The sequence below is a fragment of the Hippocampus bargibanti genome, linkage group LG12, assembly GCF_051943395.1.
Source record: "Hippocampus bargibanti isolate YZ-2025 linkage group LG12, ASM5194339v1, whole genome shotgun sequence".
NCBI classification, from domain to species: domain Eukaryota; kingdom Metazoa; phylum Chordata; class Actinopteri; order Syngnathiformes; family Syngnathidae; genus Hippocampus; species Hippocampus bargibanti.
The window spans coordinates 1840922-1854439 of record NC_142745.1 but is presented as its reverse complement, the minus strand read 5'-3'; the positions used below and the strand labels follow the sequence as shown (position 1 = coordinate 1854439).

The 13518-nt window shown below is 39.8% G+C and overlaps 1 protein-coding gene across 3 annotated transcripts in view; it reads left to right on the top strand.

The window, feature by feature from the left end:
• Positions 1-13518, top strand: part of slc2a9l2 (solute carrier family 2 member 9, like 2) — a 71127-nt gene that overhangs the window by 6555 nt on the left and 51054 nt on the right. For all 3 annotated transcript variants that reach the window (XM_089009573.1, XM_089009575.1, XM_089009574.1), the window contains 7 exons: positions 881-1041; positions 4002-4126; positions 5179-5324; positions 7115-7247; positions 9123-9310; positions 9861-9971; positions 13235-13336. In XM_089009573.1, the coding sequence (XP_088865699.1) occupies positions 881-1041; positions 4002-4126; positions 5179-5324; positions 7115-7247; positions 9123-9310; positions 9861-9971; positions 13235-13336 (966 nt within the window). The remainder of the gene's footprint in view (positions 1-880; positions 1042-4001; positions 4127-5178; positions 5325-7114; positions 7248-9122; positions 9311-9860; positions 9972-13234; positions 13337-13518) is intronic.

The following is a 13518-nucleotide window of genomic DNA, read 5'->3' as shown; positions in this document are numbered from 1 at the left end:
ATTTTTAAGATGTTTCAGTCACATAAAGTGGTATGAGTGAGCTGTCCAACAGATCTTAAAGGACAACCGACGTCACTTTTTTGTTTCTTAACTGACATCACAAAAACGTTTTATAGCATCTAAAATACCCAAAACATGCAGTATGATATTTTTATTCAAATGCAAAACACCAATAAAATGACTTAAAGTGTCCAAAATCTGCAAAAAATTGAGCTGCGAATTGGGCATTTTCAGAAAGTCCCGCCCCCAGTTCGTGACGTCACGCCAAGACGTCTTGCATTGCTGGAGAATCAAAACAATGGCTTCAGATTCGGAGAATATGCTTTCTTGTTACACATCCAGTTATGAATATGATTCAAATAGTTCTGAAGAGGAAAGCATACATGTTTGCAATCAATTAAAGAATTTATTCCGTGCCATTTTGAGGCAACATTCGGGCGAAATGTCTCACCGAAAAAGAGGCACAAAATGGCGACCTCCTGTGGCCACCTCCGTTTCCACAGGCTGATAAATTCCTTATATGGAGCTTGGACGCCCTCCTCTGCCGGCTTTTGGGTGCAACACGAGGTCCCCAGACCAAACATGTACAGCAAAATACATTGACGTGATGGAAGGACCGCTACAATGCGTCTGTTTTACAGTCAGGGGTGGTCCTTTAGTGACATCACGTACGGACTCGTCACCAACTCAAAAACAAGACTTCCTAAATATTCAGCGCAAGTCTTAAAATGCAAAATATAGCTATATGTGGTGGAATCTTTGTAAAATACGCTCAGTAGAAGTCATTTGAAGTGATTTTACAAATTATGGACACAACTTGTCCAGAGGCGTCGGTTGTCCTTTAAAGATTTCTTTCATTTATGTGTCCTCTCTGTTGCAGTACATTAAAGCTTTTTACAATCAGACATGGATGGAGCGGTACAACGAACCTATAAGACCGGATACGGTGACGCTCCTTTGGTCCATTACAGTCTCCATATTTGCCATTGGAGGCCTTTGCGGAGCACTTGCTGTCTCTTGGCCCATGAAATTTTTGGGAAGGTGAGAGGACCACATTTTTATTATAAATGTCTCCAGCTTTGTCATGCTACTCATCTGTGTCTCTTTTGCTACATGTGATTTAAAGTTATGAGCGGCACAGGAGCTCTAGCATTTCACAACTTTGACAGTATAAAAAGATTTTAAAAAACCATAGGAAGGGTCATAACACTGACGGGAAGAAAATAATTGAACAAAATGTCTCGGTGCAGAAGATTTAAAGGACAACCGACATCACTTTTTTGTTTCCTAACTGACATCAGAAAAACGTTTTATAGCATCTAAAATAAGCAAAACACGGAGTATGATATTTTTATTCAAATGCCAATAAAACACCAATAAAAATGATTTAAAGTGTCCAAAATCTGCAAAAAATTGAGCTGCGAATTGGGCATTTTCAGAAAGTCCCGCCCCCAGTTCGTGACGTCACGCCAAGACATCTTGCATTGCTTGTGAATCCAAACAATGGCTTCAGATTCGGAGAATATGCTTTCTTGTTACACATCCAGTTATGAATATGATTCAAATAGTTCTGAAGAGGAAAGCATACATGTCTGCAATCGATTAAATAATTTATTCCGTGCCATTTTGAGGCAACATTGGTAGGAAATGTTTCACCCAAAAAGAGGCAGAAAATGGCGTCCAAGCTCATGTGAGGAATTAATCAGCCCGTTTCCTTCCTTGGAGCTTGGTCGCCCTCTTCTGGCTCTTTTTGGTGCAACATGACGTTTTCAGCAAGTACAGCAAAATACATTGACGTGATGGAAGGACTGCTACAATGTGTCTTTTTTTCGGTCAGGGGCGTTCCTTCAGTGACGTCACGTACGGACATGTCACCAACTCAAAAACAAGACTTCCTGAATATTCAGCGCGAGTCTTAAAACGTGAAATATAGCTATATGCAGTGAAATCTTTGTAAAATACGCCCAGTAGAAGTCATTTGAAGCCATTTTACAAATTATGGACACAACTTGTCCTGGCACGTCGGTTGTCCTTTAAGATACGCGAGGAAATAATTTTGCCTCCGTGGACAGTATATTCTCATTGCTTTGAAGAGATAAATGTTCAAAGGAACCAATTATCCAGAGGTGACAAAGATGTCAATAGGAGAGCAGGGAATCTTTTTTTTTTTTATTCAAGATCGTTTTGAGAAGTGAAAATGCCCTAGTGTCCCCCTTGGATATCTAAATTTGAAACCTGTGATCCATACCGCTGGCATGTTTGAAATGTATAATTCATTTCTTCTTTATTCTCGGTTGGAAACCGCTGACTTTGAAACTGTTAAAGAGGAAAGAGACTAAAAATCCAGAGGTCAGACCAGGAATAACGATTGAATGTATCATAAGCGGTTGAAGATGACGCAAATGGAATACTCATTAAAAGTTCCCAAGTGGGAATTCCTTTTTTTATATATGACTGAATTATTCATGACAAACTTAACATCTATCGATGGCGATCTTGAGGAATTGGTAAAAATATTTTCTGTAATGTTGAAATGGGAGAACTCCTGCAGGGTTATGTTAGTTAGCATGGGTATTTAATTCACAATCAATGACATTAACGACTCAAATTGAAATCCACCTTGGTGATCAAGAAATGCGGCAGTACCGTGTTGTGCAGCCTGGAAAGAAAACATGGCTGCCGTTATAGAGCGTTGTGAGTTCTTTTGTGCAGCTGATGTGTTGCCAAAGATATGAATGAAGTACGCTGCCTTTTCAAAACGTATCAATGTTAACCCACTTATTTAAAGGACAACCAACACCACTTTTTTGTTTCCTAACTGACATCAGAAAAACGTTTTATAGCATCTAAAATACTCAAAACACGGAGTATGATATTTTTATTCAAATGCAAAACACCAATAAAATGACTTAAAAGTGTCCAAAATCTGCAAAAAAATTGAGCTGCGAATTGGGCATTTTCAGAAAATCCTGCCCCCAGTTCGTGACGTTGCGCCCAGACGTCTTGCATTGCTGGAGAATCAAAACAATGGCTTCAGATTCGGAGAAGATGCTTTCTTGTTACTCATCCAGTTATGAATATGAGTGAAATAGTTCTGAAGAGGAAAGCATAAATGTTTGCAATCGATTAAAGGAGTCCTCTCATATCAATTCAAGCCGTCAATGACACCAATGTAGCTTCCCAGAAAATGCACAAGATGGCGCCCTAGCTCTGTTGGAAATGGGCTGATTTGTCTGCTGGGAATTTGTGTCAACTAGTATCAAATAGTAGTCTTGGTGCAACACACAACGATTCACCATTGCGTTATTTATGTGTTTTCCTTCTAATTTCGCCATCAACACAATGTTTTCAGACCAAACAAAGTACCCATAATGCACTATGTGTCACTTTCTCGGTCAGGGGCGTTCCTGACGTGACGTCACGTCAGAAATCGTCACCAACTCAAAAACAAGACTTCCTGAATATTCAGCGCGAGTCCTAAAACGTAAAATATAGCCATATGCAGTGGAATCTTTGTAAAATACGCTCAGTAGAAGTCATTTGAAGTGATTTTACAAATTATGGACACAACTTGTCCGGAGGTGTCGGTTGTCCTTTAAAATTGCATTTTCTGTGTAGCTCCCTCTCTCTTGTTTCTATTTATAATTGTATTTTATTTATTGCATTCTATTAGTGATTGTATTTTATTTATTATAGTACCCATGCTTGTGTGTGACTTTAAAGTGTCCTTGAGAGCATTGAAAGGCGCCTAAAATGTATTATTATTATTATTATTATATAAAAACTGAAAGGAATTTTCTTACAAAAGTCTCCATAAAACAATCGAGGGGGATTTCTCTCCTTTCGAATCAACTATATGCCAGTCACCTTAATTTGGAACTTTGTCTTCTGAACCGAATCACGTCATATAGTTGAGCTTGATAGGAATGTCATTTTGTGTGTTTATGTGTGTGTGTGTGTGTGTGTGTGTGTGTGTGTGTGTGTGTGTGTGTGTCTAACAGAAAGGGAACCTTGTTGCTGAATAACATTTTTGCTGTGATAGCTGCTTTGTTGCTGACCTTTGGGGAGAAGGCGCTGTCCTTTGAGATGCTTATCGTTGGCCGCTTCATCATGGGGGTTGATTCAGGTAAGTGTTCCCCCATTTTGGTGGCTCAGTCCATATGGGATGATACGTCACGGCACGGGCTTGGCGCAGTATCTTCATCTACAGTATTATATCACATCCATCAAGAAAATTAGTTGAAATGTGGGGCGTTCAGAAAACATCTAGAAACCTAAAATGTTGCCATATTGGGCAAAATAAAAAGAAAGTAAGTTATGGAGGAGCGACAATCAGCAGCTGCAGGTTTACATACACTCATACCAGCGACAGGCCATGTGTATCACCCCTGGGCCTTCAGTAGTGCTACGTCTGAATATTGATACATAGCTCCGACTGTAAATAAAAAGTGTGGTGTGATTTACAAGAGGGTCCCGTTAGCCAGGAAATAACTTGTAAAGAAAGAAATACTGTCATTAAACGTGAACGTGTGGATTCATGATATGGGCTCAGAAGTCGCTCTTTCACACCGTAGAAATGATTATACAACAGGATGGCGAAGCATGAATAATAACCTCAAAATTGCAATATTATTATCTATAGTCCATTTTTTCTCGAAAAGTCTGTCTTGAAAATAGCTTGAACAGTAAAATATCAGCCTGCGTTTTGGGTATTTCAGATGCTAGAAAACGTTTTTCTGATGTCAGTTAGGAAACAAAAAAACGGTGTCGGTTGTCCTTTAAATACGAAGATACACATCTGGAAGCAGCACAACAGTGGAAAAGAAATGAAAGGAAGCTCAGACAATTTGGAATTATTTAATAAAAAAATCAGTGTCAAAATATAATTAACATCAGTCTGTGATTTAGATATTTTTAGGCCAGCTGAGAAGACCTTGCAGGCCCTGATGGCCCGCCACTGACTAATCCATGTCTTCTATTGTAACAGGAAGACGGGGGTAATGTTCCTAGAATGCTTCCATCAGAAACAAAATATAAAAAAAGATATCAAGATACAAACTGCAGCTATTAATCTTCTTTTCATGGGGACTTCCATAGTTTAATAACCTTATGTAGTACTTGTTTTAAGATATTTACAGTATGTTGTGTTTTCATCTCTTATTTGTTTTGTTCTCACAGGTATAGCTCTCAGTGTACTACCAATGTATCTTGGTGAAATTTCTCCAAGATATATTCGAGGTTCCATTGGTCAGTTCAACTCCATTCTGATCTGTCTCGGAGTGTTCATTGGTCAGGTGCTGGGTCTACCCGAGCTACTGGGCCAGGTGAGTAAAACAGATCATTTGTTACCTTTACGATCGTCCGAGTGGAGGATTGCATGATTTTGATTTGCCACTCCCCAAAAAATTAAAAATTTCTCACATGAAATATGTTTTGTGAACCCAGCCTGACTTTGCGCTGACATTTACACATGAGCTTGACAGAAATTCATTAATAATTCATAAATAGCAGCCTACCCCACGCCAAATTTGACCACGGCGTTGTCTTGTGTAGCCAATGTATTCATCTGACCTATTTGTAAAGCCTTTAGGACTGCCTGTTATCCAGTAATTTGACAGGCATGTAGCAGAATTAGCATGTGTGACATATTCGGATAATGCCACAAACGTATTTGCTATGTTTTGAGACTCGCAACTCATCCCTTTTTTGGGGGGTGTTGCTGAAGGCTTCTATTAATAGAAATTAAAGGACAACCGACACCTCCGGACAAGTTGTGTCCATAATTTGTAAAATCGCTTCAAATGACTTCTACTGAGCGTATTTTACAAAGGTTCCACCGCATATAGATAGATTGCTAATTTCCCCATTGTGGGACGAATAAAGGTTTTCTGATTCTGATATATTTTACGTTTTAAGACTCGCGCTGAATATTCAGGAAGTCTTGTTTTCAAGTTGGTGACGATGCCTGACGTGACGTCACGTCTGGAACGTCCCTGACCGAGAAAGCGACACACAATGCATTTTGGGTACTTTGTTTGGTCTGAAAACTTCGTGTTGATCCGTGTTGATGGCGAAATTAAAAGGAAACCACATAAATAACGCGATTGTGAATCATGTGTTGCATCAAGACTACCATTTGATACTAGTTGACACAAATTCACAGCAGACAAATCAGCCCATTTCCAATGGAGCTTGGGCGCCATCTTGTGCATTTTCTGGGATGCTACATTGAGTCCTGACGGCTCGAATTGATACGGGAGGACTTCTTTAATCGATTGCAAACATGTATGCTTTCCTCTTCAGAACTATTTGAATCATATTCATAACTGGATGAGTAACAAGAAAGCATCTTCTCAGAATCTGAAGCCATTGTTTTGATTGTCGAGCAAGGCAAGACCTCTTGGCGTGATGTCACGAACAAGGAGGCGGGACCTTCTCAAACTGAAACTTTCTGAGGTCATTTTGAAGTAATTTTGGGACACGTCTGTGTTTAAACTCTCAGTCGTACAGGAGTGGTCCATCGATGAAAAGGTTTCTTCAGCCGTCATCTGTACCTTCCGACACCTTCAAAAAAAAGTACAGATGACGGCTGAAGAAACTTTTTCATCGATAATTTTGGGACACTTTAAGTCATTTTTCTTGGTGTTTTTCATTTGACTAAAAATATCAGCCTGCGTGTTTTGGGTATTTTAGATTCCTAAAAAACGTTTTTCTGATGTCAGTTAGGAAACAAAAAAAATGGTGTCGGTTGTCCTTTAAAGCATCTATTTCACGTGATTGGGTGAACCTACAAATTTCCCCTTGAGCCATCCATCTCTATATTTTCGTACTGTTTTAGTAACTAATTTAGATTTAATATTCCCTACTTAAAATATTTGCAGATGAATCCATCTATTACAAGGGCATTGATTTAATTCGTATTGTAGTACGGTCAAATGTTGAAAGAGTGAGAGATTTTGTTTGTTCATATTCTGGATATATAACAGCGTTAGGAAAATGTACTGACGACAATTGTTGCCAGCAGTAGTCAGGAACTGTACCAGGCTAATTCAAACACACTCGAGTATACGTCTCTGACCTGCATGACGCTGATGTTGGCGATTTGTGACCGCAGGAGTCCAGGTGGAACTACTTGTTTTCCTTCCTGGCATTGCCTGCAGTGCTGCAGCTCTGCGTTCTGCCTTTCCTCCCAGAAAGTCCTCGTTACCTCTTGATTGAGAGGAGGGATGAGGCTGCAGCAGAGAGAGGTACTGTAACAAATGCGGCCGAGTAATAAAAGCACTCACTTATGATGCTTTATAACACAAACGGCTGTATTGGCTGCATGCCACTTTTTGTGTTGTTCTTTGAGAAACTACCAAAATGGAATGCGTTATATATATATATATTTTTTGCTCCGAAAGAAAAGATAATTATGTTGTTTGTATTCAGGTGGTACACGGGCTTCAAGTACCTCTTTTGTGCCATTGACAATGTACTTTTAAAGCTTATGAATATGCACTCTAAAAACAGTTGGATTCTTTTTATTAACTCTTTTGTTTTTGGCTGTTATTTTATTTTATATGCCTGTCATGTTTTTGTTGGGTGAAAAATCAACCATTATGCTTTCTTTATTTAACCCTAAAAGTTGGGTAACGACTGAAGAATCCTAAATGTGACTGAGTCCTTTTTTTAACATCGTAATTGGTTACATTAAAATACAAATTAGTTATTTTTGACCCAGTTTTAAGAGTGTCATTCAGAGAATATGACTGAGAACACACCATTTACCACACCGCATCCACAGTCAGAATTTAATGAACTAAAAAACATGCCCAACACATTCATCATACAGTCAGTCTGAAATCTAAAACATGTATTACGCGTAATATTATTTTATTATTCCTCTGTTCTACACCACATTAAATTGCTATTTAGCCTCAGTTATCATTCCTTTGCATTTAATGACTACTTCTTAGGGGACAGAATTTAGTTTTTTCCCTTCACTGCCATCTGTCTTTGTTCATGCTCTTCAATATACAGTATGTCAGTTCAAATTGACATCAAAAAAAGTCCTTTCTCTTTTTAATAGACGGTAACACACTCAGGAGTCTGTGCGTGTCAAGTTTTGCAAGTTTGTTCTTGACATGCTGGGAGAAAATTACCCTTCTCAAACAATCATGCTGTGCTCATGTCTACTGCCGCTTAGTGTTTAATTATAGGTAAAATATGCATTTGTTGAGGGCTGTACATCTATTTAGTGCCACTTACTGGCTGCTGCAGTACTCTCTGTCCTTGAGGAAAACAAGATTGCCCGTTAAAAGGAAACGTCACCCAAATGCACCTCACATCCTTCATATAACTGTCAGCCACTGGCTGTTGCCTGGATCCTGAGTGGCGCTGCAAATTCATGTTGTTGCTTCAGTAGACATTGTGGTCAACAATGTGCAAATATTAAGGTGACTCTGTAAGGTTCTGATAGTCTAGCAGCACTTTTTTCTGACACACACAAAAACTCTCCTGAAGACCCGAACACGTCCATGCAACACACTTTGACAAGGCGAACAGCCTCAAATATTCATTGATGCGATGCTGATGCTAATCAGGATTAAAATACCACACAATGCTTTTCCGCTGTGAAATGTAAATGTCTCCACTGCGAGACTAATAAAGGCTAATCCAATCCAATCCATGATGGACCACACACAATTACCACTGGCAGAAAGCTGATGCTGCCTTGATCGCTTTGCTCATTTGAACTGAACAATTTGATGTTTTATGATATATCGAATCTTTTGGGTTCATTTTGTTGACAATCATCCTTAAACTAGGTTATGCCCTCAATCTGCACCTACCCTGGGGTCCTCTCACCACTGGGTTTTAAATTCATCACTATTAAAGTGAAGAAAGTGATGCGTTAAAACCCAGAAAAATCCCCCGAGTGCTTTAATTAAAAGTTCAAATAAAGGGGCCAGGCTGCAAACATTTGTTTCAAACACAATTTAACTGTTTAAACTTTGAAACTATTCTCCGGCGATCTCTTATTTGTAACCGATGAAACAATATATTTTCAATTGACAGATTCTGCTTTTTTTACGACAACTCCGAGTATGCTAATGTTATCTGTACACGTGTGTAACCAGCCTTTCAGAGATTCCTCGGCAAAAAGGATGTTTCTCTTGATATGGAAGAGGTCCACGCAGAAGCACGAGCTCAGGAAACTCTCCACACGGTCTCCATGGTTCAACTTCTGAAAAGCCGATCTGTTCGCTGGCAGCTCATCACCGTCGTGGTCACCATGGCTAGCTATCAGCTTTGCGGCCTCAACGCTGTAAGATACGCCTCTCGCTTTGTTCGACATACTATACTGTACGTGATTGTTTCCCCCCAAATTAAGTTTTAACCACGCTAGTGTTTTTCGGTTACTTTGCCTAAAAGTGTTGCCAAAATGTATGGTAATTATCACCACACTATGGCTGTAAAGCTGTATTATTCTATATGTGTCAATATTAATTGAACGCAAATACAGTCCAGTAGACTGTCGTTTGATGTTATATTTTTAACGTTAATATACAGTATACAGTGATACCTCAGTTTACGAACTTAATTGGTTCCCAGAAAGTGTGTTTAAGGCGAAAAGTGTGTCTTCCAAACATTAATTTCACATAGGAAGCCATTAAAAAGGAGAATAATCCATTTCCAGGTCCCCATAAAACATAACTTTCTACTAAATAAGCCTTAAAACTACACAAAATATACCTTATTTTATGTACAATAAATGTGTTATTGTATTGTACGACCACACGGCCAAGCGTTTTATTAGCATCTTTTGTTGCCCAATCAAAGGTAAGAGTTTCACTGATTGTCTTGTCTGTTTCCAGATCTGGTACTACACCAATGGGATCCTACAAGAAGCAGGCTTTCCGGAAAATATTATTCCATACATAACCCTCAGCACAGGAGGTATCGAGACATTTTCCGCTATCATCTCTGTGAGTATTGCCACGTTAAAATCGTCTTATTGTTGTGTTCTCCGTTATCTCGCTGCTTTAAACCACCTCAAAATTACTTTTCTATGCATCATTGTCATAGGCTTTGCATTTGTAATCGTCTTATTTCATATTCAAAGCGCCATGGCACATACGAAATGGTGTTCAGTATGTTTGTGAAAGGCGCCTTACCCCGATGGTGATTCATTTAATAACCACTGCCTCTAGGGTAGCACAGATGAACATCATTTTGCAGCGCCTTTGTCGTTGTTTTATTTTATTTGTGTTTAGAGTCAGCTACTCTTATATTCCGAAAACTCCCAGTATCAAATAGCAAGCTTACCTCCATACAATCATTAATGAATGGTTGTTATTGCCCGCATCCTCGGTTTATTTTTAACACTTATTAACAGCTCATTTGCATGTCCTGATTAATGCTTTTGTGCTTTCGTATAAGGCGTTGCGTGGCAAAATAAAGCAGAGTCATCGTAATTGTTTCTATCAGCGGGTAATTTGGCATAACTGCAAATGTGAGTTTCAAGATGTTTCGAAGGTTTGCCTCTTCATTTTCACCGCCCGAGGAAAATACTTAATTATGCCCGTTGCGTGCCGTGGAGGTCATGCTACTTTTGAATTTTACATTTAATTAAAGCCAACTTTACCCTTTATTTGAGAAGACAACCGTCTTCAGCTCATTTCTGTATTCGGCTCACTCACAAGATCATTTTTCGATCGTTGCTTGTTGGCTGCGAATCCATTTTTTTTGTTTTACAATTACCTTTCGTAATTTTCATTGTCTGAGTTACAGCCCAGTTGCAGAGTTGTAATATTTCCTCAAGGTGTGCTTCTTTATAATTGTGATGACCTTTCTTGCTTCCCCAGCTCTACAATCAATGCACTATTGATTTTCTAATGACATTTGGATGGGGTGCACCATTTTTGAGATTTCTTATTGTTAAGGCTTGTTTTTATCTGGGAATTGGATTCCCTCATAACGTCTGTGGGTGGACTGTACTCACTTGCCTGTGTACCATAAGATCCAAGCACCTTTTTGTGACTCATCTCCCATGTGTTCTCCTATTACTCACTGTCCATTACCTGACCGTCTTATCCATTGCATTTTCTCCTTCCTTGTTTCTAAAGTTTTGCTTGCGTCTGTGTAAGCTCTCAGTCGTACAGGAGTGGTCCATCGATGAAAAGGTTTCTTCAGCCGTATTTCTTTGAAGGTGTTGGACGTTTCGCTTCTTAGCAAGATGCTTCTTCAGCGAACTAAAGTTTAGCTGGTAGTTTCGGTCCTATATATATCCCTACTGAGCGCAAACTTTAACGTGTCCTTTTATTGTCTTTGTGTTTAAATGTCATCAGAGTGACTGTCAAGGCCAAAATACATTTTCACGCGCAACACCTGCTCCAAGGGTTTCTCTGCGAATGGTACCAAGATCGCGGCGCATGAAGGGCCAGTGGTGCCTCAAGCTCCGGCTACTTGTCTTTAATGGCTCGTCTACTTCTTGATGTGATGAATAATGACGAGACGTTTTAGTCCTGTCAACCATGAGTGCGAAAGTCACAGCTTTGACCTCTGCCAAGGAGTGCAGATGAGACGCGCTCCATGTGAATGCTGATTTCATTCTGTGTTTTCAGTCTCTTATCTGCGACTTCCTTTTTCATTTACCGGCAAAGTCGAAATGCAACTTCATAATCAGCAATAAAATGTGTGGGCCCGGGGATTTTTTATTTGCGCAGACCACATTCTGAAGAATAATGAGAACGGCTGCAGTGGCGGCTCGTAGACAGATCCCCTGCCTTCAGGGCAAGTGGGACCCGCACACACACTCAAACACGAGAGTGAAACACTTCCTGTTCCTGTTCAACCTTGTCTCTGCTGAGCTGGTGGGATACATACGATATTGTACAAAGAGCAATGACCTTTTCCACAGCTTCATGAAATCTAACCACCGAGGTCAGACCGGCGCCCTGAATATATTAACACCCCCTCTCCTTACCGCTTTGGGGGAGAGTGGGTGCGGTGGGGGTTAATGTATCTAACCACCACCACAACTCAGTGGCGAGTCGTGGATTTCATCGCTAGGCCTTCAGTAATGCTACGTCTGAATCAATCCAGGCTGAAAAAAAGTGTGGTGTGATATATTACAAGACCACTCGGGGGGACTATTAGCCAATAAATAACTGTCTGGCCTTTCTTAATGATGTCCATCTTTTATTGAGAGGTCTGTCTTGAAAATGGCTTTAACAATAAATTTGCAACCAAATCCATTTCTTGACAAAACCGCTATTAAATCAACACAATATATTTGTTTATTCAGCTCGCTACCAATACAGTGCGCTACCTCTGGCCAGTATGCTCTAGTCACTAGTGGCTAGTGATAGCAATTTTCACAAACTATGAGTCACTAGATGAAAAGGTTTCTTCAGTCGTCATCTTTACTTCTTTGAAGGTGTTGGATGTTTCGCTTCTTATCCAAGATGCTTCTTCAGCGAACTAAAGTCTTACTGGTAGTTTCGGCCCTATATATATCCCAAGACTTTATTTCGCTGAAGAAGCATCTTGGATAAGAAGCGAAACGTCCGACACCTTCAAAGAAGTACAGATGTCGACCAGCTTCAAGAAGGCGTTGGTACCCCTTTTGGGTTGCCAACTTGGTTGGTTAAACCAACACTTTGATCGACACATTTGATTCAACAGTTCCCGCAGAACTGATAGTGACAGCATCCAGTTAAATTGCTCATCCTGGTAACAAATGATGGCTGAAATATGATTGGTTAAATGCTTAAATACAGAAACACACATTTGGAAGCAGCAACAGGGGGAAAGTAATGAAAGGAAGCTGAAAGACCATTTGGAATTATTTAATATTGATGGGCAAAATAAATATGTATAATAAATATAATTCACATCAGTCAGTCTGTGATTCAGATATTTTTAGGCTAGCAGAGAAGGCTTTGTAGGCCTGGACGTTCCGCCACTGCCACAACTGCATCCAAATAGAACTTGGTTAATGGCGGTATTGACAATATTTGCTCACAGACACGTTGTTTGTCTGGGTGATTAAACAGTTACCTACCTACATATAATCATTTGCAATAAGCAATTTTCAGTTGTTGCAATTCCTGGCCACAACGGCCGCTAAAGATGATCAGGCGCTGTGGTATATGTTCAAGATAGTGTACCTCCTATATTGGCAAGATTTATTCTCTAACGTGTCACATTTGCTTCTGATACGATGCTGTCTTTGTCCTCTTCCCAGGGCTTGGTGATAGAACGAATCGGGCGAAAACCTCTGCTCATTTTTGGGTTCTGCGCCATGGCGGTGTTCTTCAGTCTACTCACGGTGTTCCTCAATTTTCAAGTAAGATTCTGTAAGACTCAAATTCCTCCTTTTGTCGTCTTGTGAAACCAATAAAGGTTTTCTTATCTTGTGTCTTGCAAGGATAAAAGTAAACGAATCACTGATTCAAAACATAGGCAGATCAGAAATTGTGCTTTCACATATGGGGCCTTTGCGGTGTACTTTCCATGCTTCATTAGCAT